At 35.4% G+C, this 14,326-nt stretch overlaps 1 protein-coding gene across 1 annotated transcript; it reads right to left on the bottom strand.

Moving 5' to 3' along the window:
• Positions 1-6,714: 6,714 nt before the first annotated feature.
• Positions 6,715-13,306, bottom strand: LOC131015859 (3-ketoacyl-CoA synthase 20-like). Its single transcript, XM_057944299.1, has 2 exons — positions 12,592-13,306; positions 6,715-7,508 (listed from the first exon to the last, which is right to left on the bottom strand). The coding sequence occupies exons 1-2, from the start codon at positions 13,252-13,254 to the stop codon at positions 6,741-6,743; spliced, it is 1,431 nt and encodes a 476-aa protein (XP_057800282.1). The 5' UTR covers positions 13,255-13,306; the 3' UTR covers positions 6,715-6,740.
• Positions 13,307-14,326: the final 1,020 nt, after the last annotated feature.

Here is a 14,326-nt window from a genome sequence, read left to right as displayed (position 1 = left end):
AACCCCTTTCACTCACAGACTCGACAGCCCCCTTTTCTCCCTGGCTCTTCCCTCAAAATCCGCCGGAGCAACGGCGATGAGCCGCCTCACAACCCTCAATTCTATTTTTCTCAATCAGTAGCAGACCCCGCCACCGACCATCTCCACTCTCGACTCACACCGACAACCCAGGCTCAACATAAAAACAAAGTTCAAGACTCCTTTTTTATTCATTTTCTATTCTCCTTGTACATTCATAATTCTTGTTTGTAAAACATTTTCATGCTCAGCTTATTCAACCATGTCATACCGGATATTGAAATATAATGTTCTTTGTGTTTTGCTGCTTATTAGCATAAAACAAATATGATGCGAAGTAAAGTAATGCAAATACATATATAATGCAGATGTTAAAGTATGCATGTCGGTTTGCTTAGCTTAATTAAAACTCGAAGAATTTGCCGAACACAAAAGCTAGAAGTAAGACCTTTTGTGAGGATTCTGCTGAATTGATTTCTTGAATGAATTTACCTGCTGGAATCCTTAAACTGGAGATCTTTCTTGCGAGAGAAGAGCAGTGAATTGTTGAAGAGATTGTGATTTATGAAAATGGTGAATTGGCCGGAGTGTAACTTGATATTTGGTAGATATGTGGACATACGTGAGTGATGTAAAGTGAATGAGAAAAAGCATGGTTGCTGGGAGGTATGGTGTGATGATGGGACAATTAAATCTTTAGGGTATTGAAACTGTAAAAATTCTTCAGGGTTCGGTAGATAAATGGCTTGTGTAAATGTTAAATGCTAAATTTAAATAAATATGGAACATATAACAATTTAAATAAATAAATTTTACAAAAACTTTTGTAAATCATTTGTTGGAATTAAAAATAATTTATTTTCTTTCCGGCGTGAATTATCTTAACTTCTTAGTTCAAAATTACTCTAAACTTAGCTACGAGTAAACGAGGTAGTACATCCCTCACCCGTTATAAAAATTTCGTCCTCGAAATTGCATATCTGAGTATTCTAGCTTGGGTACTAGACATTCGTTTCATTGGCTTCTTATGTGGCCTTTTCAATCATGATGGTTCCACTACATGATGAGAACAACTTTCTTGTTCCGTAAAACTTGAACCTTGCTATCAAGTATCTGGACTGATTTCTCTTCATAACTTAAGTCCTACTATAAGGCTACTCCATCGAGCTTCTTTGATTTTTTGATTTATGTGGTTGACTTTCTCGACCATCCTTGATGCTAGTTCGGATCTAAAAACTTTCTTTCACTTACTTCATCGCAGTAAAATGGTGATTGACATTTCCTACTATACGCAGCCTTAACTTGCTGATAGCGAGAAATCGTTGAACATACGACGCTACATCTCTTTTTATTTCATTCTTTCCAGAAAAATTTTCTTCAAAATTCTGCTACATTCTTATGCTCTTAGGAGTGCGAGCTTGTGATCTCATTCTTTTTTTCTCTCTTGTGTGGCGCACACAACCTTTCACTAACCATTAGTGCATTATCTCTAACTTTTGTGAATCCTCTCGTTTTTCTTATTCTTGAGGCGAGACACATTTTCTTACCAATATTTATTTTTATTTTGTGCCTTCACAATAATTCCTCGCAAATCAGACTTAGTGTCTCCGGTTGGTGAACAATTCCTAAACGGAATTAGGCAAAGTCACAAATCAATTACTCAAGGCGTCCATTGTCACCTTTACTTTTCTTAGGACATAACTGATGGTACAATCATAATCTCTTACTAATTCGAGCTATCTCTGTTGTCTTATGCTCCAATCCTTTGCTCGAAAAAGTACTTTGAATTCTCTACTCGTTCACAATGACAGCGAGTTCTAGGTCATGGGTCGGGTAAATCAACTTTGGGGTTGATGGGGCATAGTTTTGAAGGTCTCTGCCGTTTAAAATGGATATTTGCTTCATTTAGACATTCTTCTTGATGGAGCTTCTGGCACTTTAGCCAATGCGCTCACTCTTTGGCTTGAGGTTACTGGCTTTAAGGCTGAGTTTGATTTAAGTCTCATCCTAGTGCTTTGTTCCCATTTCAGAGTTTCCTTCTTTGCATTTTCTTTTCTTTACCACCATCTTGAGGTGCTGTGTAATCCGACTATGTAGGAGCTTTTCCTTTCTTCACTGGTAGCAGCATAAATGAAATAACTACACTAAAAAATGTAGTCTATGATGGATAATAGACTACAATTAGAAACTATAGTATATGTGCGTGTCTGTAGTCTATAGTACATATAGACTATAGTTCCAAACGTAGACATAAAGAGGGGGTCTTTCTTTGCACCACATGTCTTCACAATTGGACACACACATACACTACAAGTTTAAAACATAGAGAAAGCCCAAATTTATAATAGTTTCGTGACACTTTGGCAATTAAGGACACATTGGTCAACGGCCTAGATGGAACCTTCTTATATTGCAAACGAATGAAATATACGTAAGGGAGGTTCCTTAAACAAAATTCTTGAACTCGTTCTTTACTTTGGGGGAAATTCTCGAAGCATTTCGAATTCAAGGGGATACCAAATTAAGCTTCTATGGACTATGCCATGCAGCCACTAGTCTAAATAAGAAGCAAAACACGTCATCAGCTACAGCCCTTTCCTCTGCCGGGGACTTCCACGAAATGAAAACGACATATTCTAGCTAATTTATAAGTCAAAGTAAGTATTGGCTTCACACCAAACAAGCTTAACCCGTAAATTACTTAACTAGAAAACTCATTCAAAATCTATTGACAACTTGCAAAAATAGCTCTAAACTTGGAGTTGTCTCTGTCCCAGAAGAATTAAGCCATTGACAAAAATGTTGTAATCTAATATAACCAATACTCATCTAGGCCACTTTACATTTGAACTTGCAAAGACAAACTTTAGTTAATTGCATAAGCATAAACAAAACACATTGAATTAACTCATAATTAATACTCCTTTCGTCTCTCAAAAGTTTACCCCAAAGGAAATGACACGAGTTTTAATAAAAGTTGATAAAAAATTTTATTTGATGATGCGTCGTGTACAAAAAATAAAAAATACTCCCTCCGTCCATAAAAACGAGCATAATTTTTCTTTTTCATCTGTCCCATAAAAACTGTGGCGGATCCAGAATTTTTAAATTGGGGTACGAAAATATAATCTCATAAACATAAATATAAAAAATATTTTATTAAAACATTGTTCAAAGATAGTATGATGCAAAAGAAAATTAAATAACTATATATCTAGTTTATCTTCCGACGAGTCTTCATTTCTTCAAAGCGTTTGACGACCTCGTCATTGGAAACTTGTAGAAACATATCTTTCTCAATGAAAGTGACCAAACAATCATTTAATACTTAATCCCCCATGCTATTTTGCAGCTTATTCTTGACATAAGTCATTCCATAAAACACTCTCTCCACACTTACAGTGGCAACCGGAAGAATCAACACCAACTTAATTAGCAAAAACACTAGAGGATAAGTGATATGTCTCTTTGTTTCAACAAGCTTCATCGAAAGAGAACTAATATCCTCCAAGTTTTTAAACTCATCATCTCTCCTTATATCTTCCATGAAAATATCAAGTTGACATTCAAGAATTGACAAATCAATGCTTGAAAATTCGGAGGGATACAAAGTTGCAAGTTTGAGTACATTTTCCTTGTCATAAGAAGATAAGCCATCTTTAGGATTTAATGAAGCCATGCATATGAGCAACTTCATATTGACCTCATCAAATCGGTTGTTAAGTTCTTGAAGTAGTAAATCAATTACCTCTATAAACACATCAACCCGAAAATAATTAAGATATGAAACTTGTTAAGCAAATCGCTTTGATCTTCCTTGAGGGATACAACAAGCCTCTATATCCGGGACAACAATCTCATTATTATTGCAAAATGAGATTACCTTATTTAAGTGAGTCTCCCATCCATCATCTCTCATTTTCTGCAATGTCACTTTGGTCAAAGTGACAAGTCTCATAGCACTAACAATATCTTCATCTCTTCTTTGCAAAGCAAGACACAAATCATTAGTGTACCCAAATATAGTAGTCATTAGATGTGCCAAAAATACAAAATTAAATGACTCTAATGAGTACAAAATGCCTTGAGCTTTTACCTTATCATTCGAATTAGAGTCATTATTCCCAATCACCACAAGAACCTTAACAATTGTAGAAAACAAGTTCATGACATTCAAAAGACTTTTGCAATGAGAACTCCAACAAGTTTCTCCAGGCCTCTTCGAACCAAGTTCTTGATTTAATCCCAATCCTGTTTCGAGTTCACCAATTTCCAAAGCTTGAGCAACTTTTTGTGCTTGAAATTCCCTAATCATTTATCTTCTCTTACAAAAAACGCCAATCACATTCAACAAGATTGCAAACGTATCAAAAAGCCAAACACACTCATTGTTCTTTTTTTGGCAATAGCTACAAGAGTTAGTTGAAGTTGATGAGCAAAGCAATGGACATAGTAAGCACTTGGATTATCTCCCCTAATCAAAGTCTTGATGCTATTTATCTCACCTTTCATGTTACTAGCCCCATCATATCCTTGCCCTCGAATCTTGGATGGAGTCAATGAATATTCAACAAGTAAGGATATAATTGCACTTCTAAGAGACAAAGCTGTGGTATCACCAATATGAACCAGTCCAAGAAATCGTTCCACCACCTTTCTCATTTATCCTTCAACATAACGCAAACAAAGAGCTAGTTGTTCCTTTTAGGGCACATCACTAGACTCATCGGCCAATATAGCAAAGTAGCCATCACCTAGCTCCTCCACAATTTGCTTTGTTGTTTCTTTAGCACAACAATTAATAATATCTTTCTGAATAATTGGAAATATCAATTGACAATTGCTGGGAGCATTTTCAAAAGTGACCTTTGAGATAACTTCATTATGTGTGTTCAACCATTTCAAAAGTTCAAGAAATTTCCCCTATTAAGGGATTTTTCATTTTTCTCTATGCCCACAAATGCCATCTCTTGTCCCAATAGAAAATGCAAATAAGAAATTGAAGCTTTCAAGCGAATTTCATACTCTCTTCGAATCACATCAGTGGCATTTTCAAAAGAAATAAGAATTGATTTTTTCTTCCCATCTCTTAAGTTTGCATATTTCTCATAAGCAAGATTGTGAGCACTTTTAACACCACCAACATGTTTAAAAAATCTTTCCGGTTTATTCCATGCCTTAAATCCTCAATTAACAAATTCATCTCCCCCAACATTAATCCCAACTTCATTCTTGAACAAATAGCAAACAAAACAAAATGCGGCATCTTTCTCAATACTATATTCAAGCCAATCCCATTTTTCAAACCAAGAAGCGCTAAATCGACGCAAACCTCCAAGGTCTTTGCGGGGAAAATCATGAGTTTTTGGTTGACAAGGTTTTTTCAGAATATATGCTCTCCTAACCGCATCTCGCTCATTTTGAGGATAATTCATCATGTTAATTCTTTTTCCCGGGTCATGAGGAAGAAACTCAACATCATAAATCAATTCTTTATCCTCTAATGGCACACTAGTACTACTTGAATCACCCAAATTTATAACATTTTCTTGAGCTTGAGGTAACTTATCTGTAGGAGAAGAAGAGTCGCTCTCTTGAGATTTCATTTTCTTGAATTAAATTGCCGAAGATCGGGTTGTTTTGTCATTCCTTTTGATTTTTTTGATTTAAGAGTTTCACTTGCCATTCCTATATGCAATACACAAATGTAAGAGTTCTATAAAAAAAATTAAAGTCTAAAGTTATTCACAAACATAAGCAAATTCGCATATCAAATAAATATAAATATAATTTACAAATAAATTGGTTATTTTATGAAATAGATTATGTGTATTATATAATATCTCTAATTTAAACAAAAAATATATAATAATACTTTAGAATTGAATGAATGAATCGAATTCTAAACGAAAAACTAGAGAACACAATAAACTTAAAATTAATAAAATATTTTTCTTACCTCCAAAACTCTCAATATTTCTTTTAGAACAGCTTGTTTTGTAGTCAATAAGGCGTGCAATATGCCAATATTTGTCCTCTGACTCTATTAACCTCTCTTTGATTCTAACTCTTTTTTCTTTGGAATAGTGTCTCACAGCCGCCACTTTTTCTCAAACAATTGTATTTGTAGGCTTGTAGCTCTCACAATATTATATACACAGCCGCCCTTTTTGAATGTTTAATGGGCCCAAGCCCAAATATATTTACGACACACAAACACAAATCGGCTGGATTTGTTTGGGGGGACAAAAATAATTAAATAACTCTAACTACATAATATTACTAGTAATTTTTTTTTTTGGGTACGGCCATCGCCCCCTATAGATTCGCTGCTGCATAAAAATATGCATACCCTATTTATAGTAATAACTCTCCCATTAAACATCACAATCAATGTGATATTCTTTCTCCACTCACACTACACTTTACGGGATTTCTTAAAACCCGTGTTGTTCTATATTATGCATGTTTTTATGGGACGGAGGGAGTACTAAATAGATTATGACAAACCTTTTGGGGACACTCCAAAAAAAAAAAAAAATTGGGGCAAACTAAATTTTTTGGGGACCAAGGGAATAATATCCATTCAAAAAATAATTTGTATGCACGCGACTTATAATATGTAGTACCAAATTACAATAGAATAAGATAAAATATAATACTAAAATATTAAAATACACGATGAAAGCTATAATTAAAAATTTATTAAATATGGTAGGAGTTCAGTTAGGCAGAAAAACAGGAAACTGATCGATCACTTCAACCCACGGGTTATCCAGCTGATGAGGACTGATAGTCCTCAAGGCCCGCCACACTCCACTGGCACACTTGAAACCCGACCCGAACCCGATCTGCCAAACACGGTCTCCCCTCTGAACCCGACCCTTGGCTTCGGCATAAGCCAGTTGGTACCAGAGCGAGCTGCTCGAAGTATTAGAATACCTATAAAGTGTCATCCTCGAGGGCTCCATGTCCCACGTCGTCAGCTTCAAACTCTTCTCCACCTCATCCAACACCGCTTTCCCACCGGCATGGATGCAGAAATGTTCGAACGCCAACTTGAAATCTGGCACGTATGGGGTTAGGCCTTTTATGTGAAGATATTTTCGAGCGATTAATGTTGCGAGGAACAAGAGCTGTTCGGAGATGGGGAGCACTAGTGAGCCTAAGGTGGTGATGTTGGCCTTGAGGGCTTCGCCGGCAACGACCATTAGGTCTTTGGATATGGACATGCCCAATATTCCTTCTTTGTCGGGCTCTTGGAGAACGCATCTGTAAGCGCGATCGTCAGCACCGCGGTGGGTGCGGTGGGTGTGGTTGAGTTCGTATTTGGAGATGTGGCGGTCGGAAGGTCGGTTGGATAAGAGGACCGCGGCGCCGCCCATGCGGAAGAGGCAGTTGGAGAGGAGCTTTGATCTATCATTGCCGAGGTAGTAGCTCGAGGTTGGGCTTTCTAGACTCATTATTAGGGCATAAGTATTGCGTCCAACCTGCAGTATCATATATATATATATATATAGGGTTAGCTTATATTGAGATTTTAAATATTTTGAGATTTTGAGATAAATGAACATATCAATAAATTCTTTGAACATAACCAATATAACTGATGAACATATGAATCTATTTAATTTATTTAAAAAACACGCCACTTGTAGGGATTGAACCCTAGACCAACGCGCGTTCATAAAAATTAATTGACAAGTTCATCAAAATGTACTTATATGTTCATTTATCTCAAAATCTCAAAATATATATAAATCTCAATTGAACCAATTCCTATATATATATATATATATATATATATATATATATATACTTAGCTCTTACAAACAATTAGACTGATATTATTATAGTATATTCAAATGAAAACCACCTCTTTTCGTGAGAACTAAGAACCATGAACAAACACATAAAATACATGAATAAGAGATGTTCGAATCTTGTATACATGCTATATTTAAGTATTCACGATCTGAATCTCTCTTGTTCATATATTTTATGTGATTGTTCATGGTTCTTTGATTTCACAAAAAGATGCGGTTCTCACCTTATCCTTTTATATATATATATATATATATATATATATATATATATATAGGAAGCGGATCATACATGTCCTCCCCCTTATCATAGTATATAGATCCCAACTATGAATCACACAATGTGTGTATGTGGTGCACTAGGAGCGTGACACATGCCTTCCAAAGGCTTACAGGGTGAAATACATGTCGGAGTAAAATATGAATATATTTTTCAAAAATTAAAATATATATATATATATATATATATATATATATATTTCTAATTTTTTTTGTTTTGGTTGAATTTTTTTTTTTTTGGCATGGCCGTCGTCATAATTAGCACATAATTGAACACAAATATGCATAAACATAAATATATATATGCATATTGTTGGATAAAAATATGCATGGGAATATACGACCCGTCAGATGCCCTCGCTGCTGGTCACCTGACGGATCGCATAGTGTTATGCATATAAATTTATGTGTAACATTATGCATATATGTGTTTATGTATATATGTATATTTGTGTTCAGTAATATGTATAGGGCTATGCCACACCGTCAAGTGGCTTTCACCGCTGGTCACCTGACGAGTCGTATAGTGCTATGCATATTTGTGTGTAACGTTATGCATATATGTGTTTATGTATATGCATATTTGTGTTCAACTATATGCATAATTATGGGAACGACGAACAACAGCGAGAGACACTTAAGGGGTTGTATAATGATATGCATATTTGTGTGTAATGTTATGCATATATGTGTTTATGTATTTGTATATTTGTATGCAACTATATGAATAATTATGGCAGCGGCCGTGTGAAAAAAAGAAAAAAGATTCGACGAAATAAAAATTTAAAAAAAAATTAAAAAAAAAACTTTTTTTATTTTAAAAATTTTATTTCTATTTTACACCGGCATGTATTTTGCTTGGGAAGGCCTTTGCCACATGTCGCGTGTCTAGTGAGGCATGTAGACAAAATAAGTGGTTCAAATTTAGACCTATATACTATGAGGGAGTGAGATCTAAAGGATCTCATCCATATATATATATAGGGATGAGCTAAAATAAAAATACATTTTAGAATACAAAATAAGAACTATTTTCAGCTCTTAGATCATCAAAATCTATGATTGATTCATCACCTTATTGGATGAATTCATGGTCTCGATTTCAAACCTTATAGGTAGCAAAAAAAATTATTTTTTGAAATTCATACAGTTACACAGTACATTCATACATGTTCTACATAGAATTCATCCATTTTAGATAGTTCTTATTTTATATAGAATTCATATCCTAGCCCTCCCCTATCTATCTATCTCTCTATATATATATATATCGAGAGAGTAGATCATGTAGATCCACCCCGTTATCATAGTATATAGATCCAAAATATGGACTACGCAATGTGTGTATGTAGCGCACTAGGAGCGTGTCACATGGCAGATATCTTCCAAGGGCTTCAAAGGCAAAACACACGCAAGGGTAAAATATGAATAAATTTTTTTGAAATTAAAAAATAAATAATTTTTTAGTCAAAAATTCAATTTTGTGGCACGGCTGCCGTCAAAATTATGCATATAACTGAACACAAATATGCATGAGAATATATCACCATGTGACTCCTCAGGTGCCTTTCGTTGCTGCTTGTCGCTGTCATAGTTATGCATATAGTTGAATACAAATATACATAAACACATATGTGCATAACGTTACACACATATATGCATAGCACTTTGCGACACATGAGATCACCAGCAACGAGAGCCACCTAATTTAGTCGCATAGTCCTATGCATATAATTGAACACAAATATGCATGTATACATAAACACATATGTGGTATGCATAACGTTACACACAAATATGTATCGCACTATGCAACCTGTTAGGTGACCAACGACGAGAAGCACCTGATGGGGTCATATATTCTCTTGCATATTTTATTATTTCTATCCAATGTAATGCATATATGTGTTTAGATTTATGCATATTTGTATTCAATTAAATGCATAATTTTGACAGCGGCCATACGAAAAAAATGAATTTTAGACCAAAAATAAGAAATAAATGAATTTATTATTATTATTTTTTGTACCCTTGCTTGTATTTTGCTTTAAAATGATTTGGAAGACATCTATCGCGTTTCGCGTGTTTAGTGAACCACATAATTAAATTGTGTGGCTTAAATTTAGATCTATATATTAGGAAGTGGTGGATATTACAAAATTTCATCCATATATATAGTGTTCGACTATTTCCGCATGATTTAAGAATAGAAGATAGAATCACGCACAATTTGTAGCAGAAGACCTTTATGATATACATAATCGTGCCCGTAACTATTAATTAGAAATATATCTATTCATCACAATTATTTTTTGGGTAAACATTATGAAAACCTCTAAATTATACTCGCTTTATCAAAAATATCTCGAAAGTTTCAAAATGTTATCTAAACCCTCAAACTATCAAGTTTTTATCAAATATATCTCGTATCTATTTTTCGGTCACAAAAAATGTGATGTGGCTCGTCGGATGCCACAATTTAATTTATATTCTATTCTTTTTTTAAAATGACATGGCAAAAACGACGTCGTTTCGTACCATATCATTTTTAAAAAATTCATTATGGAATTTAAAATTCACTTCTATCGTGTTTTTTTTAATATCATGTTTTTAAATTTCATAGTGGATTTTTAAAAAAATGATATGGTATGAAACGACATCGTTTTTGCCATGTCATTTTAAAAAAATAGAATATAAATTACACTGTGGCATCCGGCAAGCCATATCACATTTCTGGTGATCGAAAAATAGATGCGGAATATATTTGATAAAAACCTGGTTTGAGGGTTTAGAGAATATTTCAAAACTTTCAGTATATTTTTGAGAAAGTGAGAATAATTCAGAAATTTTCATGATATTTACCCTTATTTTTTTGGGGGAACTCATCTCAATACCCATGAAGATCACTAACCTGACTGCAATAGGAAACAAATGGATTATAGTATCAATTGATATTTATGTGCCTAAAAAAAACTGATATTTATGAGTCACTTTAATTAAGGATTAATAATTGGATACGATTGTACATAATAAATTATGAAATAGAAGATTTTATCTAATAGAAATATTCTATTGGATTTCCTTTTCATATATTATTTAAAGGACATCACTGATGATTTATTAAAGGATGGTCATGCATAGTGTTGTTAAAATACTAAGTGATATTTTACTCGATTGTTTTGGAAATTCGTTACCTGAGATAGTGTCAAACACTTATCCACTATATACTAATGATGTTTATTAATTACATGATATTCACTAAGGCTTCTCCCTCACGGGTTTTCCTTAATGAGGTTTTAACGAGGCTCGGCCCTAAGTCTGTTTTTCTGTGCTTTCAAGGGTTCTTTAGGTTTTCTTTTTTCTAATAAAATTATTATTAATTAATTTATTAATTACATGATACAACTATATATACTTGCTGCTACATTGGATGTAGTTGATATCATGAATCAATATATGATCAATTTCAATAAATTTGATAATAAAAATTATTTGATACTTCCAGAATGTTTTACGTAGGTATCTTAATATATTACTTCATCCATCTACACTTTTTTATTTGAATCCATTCAATTTTAAGTCAATATTTACAAAAAGGACTACTATTTACAACATCAACTTTAATTTGTCCCTTTCTCCGTTCAATTTTGGTGGATTATATTTCCTTTTTTACTTTATATATTGTATTTGTATTTTTAAAATTTTTTGTATGTTTTTTATATATTTGTATATTAATTATTCATATATGAAAAGTTTTATATATTTATAGATCGTGCATCGCACGGGTACAACACTAACTAAGCATTAATAGTTGGATACGATTGTACATAATAAATTATGAAATAGAAGATTTCATCCGTTTATTTATATATTTATAATTAGTTTGAAATTGTTTGCGAGCAATGGCAGAGACAAACTTTTGATACAGGGGATCTATTTTTTCAATGAAATTATTTATTAATTTAAAAATAAAAAAAATAAATTAAATTGAATAAAAAATTATTAACACAATTATAATATCATTAAATTATAAAAAGTATATTTCAAAATGACTTTCAAGTTCATACAAATAAACTTAAAGAAATTAAGACGAATAACAACACTTTGTAAGACAGTAACTTTCGATATCAATTTCAAAAAATGAATCTCTAGGCTCCTAGCACGCCATGCATAAATTAATTATGTACGTTCACTTCATCAAAACGTCTATTCAATTCTAAAGCTTGCATGTCAATTACAATATAAAATAGCTCAACTCGATAACGTTGAAGATAAAATCATATATATATATATATATATATATATATATAATATTTTAAAAAATTATAAAATTACCTCTACTTTCCTTGAAAATATCAAGGGAGTCAAAGTGACCCTGTGCCCACCCTAGCTCCGCCTATGTGTGTGGGGGATTAATCCATTTATAGATTAAAAAAAAAAAAATTAAAGGAATATATATATATATAAGAACCTGGAGAAGGTTTTTGGCGAGGTCGACGGCAATGAGACCGGCGCTGCAGCCCATACCTCCCAAGTTATAGCTCAGCACATCCTCTCTCAGCTTGTACCTATTGACGATCATGGCGGAGAGCGACGGCACCGGATTGAACGTCGATATGTTCACCACAACCACCCCAATCTCACTAGCATCCACCCCAGTCTTGGCCATCAGCTCATCCACAGCTCCGCACACCACAATCTCCGCCTCCTCCCTCGCGCACGCGAACGAGGATTTTGGCGGGAAATCGTGGTGGCCGTACACAAAGGCGTCGCGGCCGGCCCCCGACCTCTCGATGACCTTGCTGGAGAAGGCGAGGCTTTCCGGGCTGAGCAGGCCCGACATCGTCTCCCTTATAGCATCCCTATTCGTTAAGAAGGCCCGGTCGTGTTTGTAGCATGCAAAGTCCACCAAGTATACCTTTCTGCGACGGAGGAAGTAGGCCCTTGCCGTCAACAAGGTGAAGATGGTGGCGGCGGTGGCGATGAAACTCATGTGGTTGTAGAGATCATGGGGATTGATGGAGAGATGGTGGATTGCGGTGGAGAGGAGTGCTGGAATGATGAGAAATAGTGCGTTGGAGATGAGGTGATGGTAGCAGTGTTTTATCAAGATTTTGAGGTTTTTCAGTGCCATGGTTTGATCTTGGTGTAGGTTTGGCAGTGAGAATGGGGAGAAAGGTGGTGGGATTAAATAGGCGACAGAACATGGATAAATAAAATTTTGGATTAATTATCGTAAATTCACGAAATTTCATTTTTTTTAGATATTTTCCACGACTTTTTAAATTTTCATAGTAATCCACTACTTGTAAATTTATTCTTAATATTTCTGCAGTCATAAAATCGTGCCATTTTTTTTTTTCAAGACCATGCAAAATTACAAATACCAGTAAAAAAGAATCCCCAACCATTAATTAATACTCCCCCGTCCCAATAAATGTGGCCACCTTTTCATTTTGATTTGTCCCACTAAAAATGGTCACTTTCTAAAATTAAGTGGGCTTAATTAAAATTAGGGCTCTCTAATTAAATCCTCTCTCTCTCACTTCTCATTCACCCACGGAAAGCAGACCGACGCCGCCCCCTTCTTCCCCGGCGGAGAGCACCGTCGTCAGCCACGACCACCGGCCACCCCTCGCCAGTTACCCTCTCAACTCCCTCTCTCGTCTATCACCTCTTCTCCCTCCAAAAACACAACACCCTCACTAAAACAGATCTCTTTCTCTTTCTCTCTCTCTTTGAAGACTCCGCCGCCCACCTCGTCAGCAGTGCGGGTTTGCTCTTTGCCGCCGCAGCCGATTTGGGGCTAGGGCTTTGCTGCCGCAACCGCCGCCGATTTTTTCTGTCGCATCTGGTTTGGGTGTCTGGTTTTGGAGAAGTAGTCGCAGGCGACGCTGTTAGGGGCGAAGGAGCAGAGGTCGTTGTGAATCTTGATACGTGTGTGTCGAGTGGGGTAGAAGGCAGCGACGACGACGGCGGTGTTGGGCTACTGTTGTTCTGAAATAGAAGGAAAATGAGGGGGCTGGATTTGGGGATCTAGGGTTTGTAGGTGGCGCCGCCGCTCATATGCGGGCGGCGGTTACTGGGAAGCAGATAGGAAATGAGAGGGGAAGAAGGAGCGAGGGCAGCAGTTGTGGCCCTGCTGCGGTCGTCGGAGCTTGAGAGGCGGCTGCTCTGTCGTCGTTCCGACTAGAGCAGGGGAGAGA

The sequence above is a fragment of the Salvia miltiorrhiza genome, chromosome 3 (assembly GCF_028751815.1).
Source record: "Salvia miltiorrhiza cultivar Shanhuang (shh) chromosome 3, IMPLAD_Smil_shh, whole genome shotgun sequence".
Classification (NCBI taxonomy): Eukaryota; Viridiplantae; Streptophyta; class Magnoliopsida; order Lamiales; family Lamiaceae; genus Salvia; species Salvia miltiorrhiza.
The sequence above is the reverse complement of the archived record's forward strand: the minus strand, read 5'-3'. Positions and strand labels throughout refer to the sequence as shown.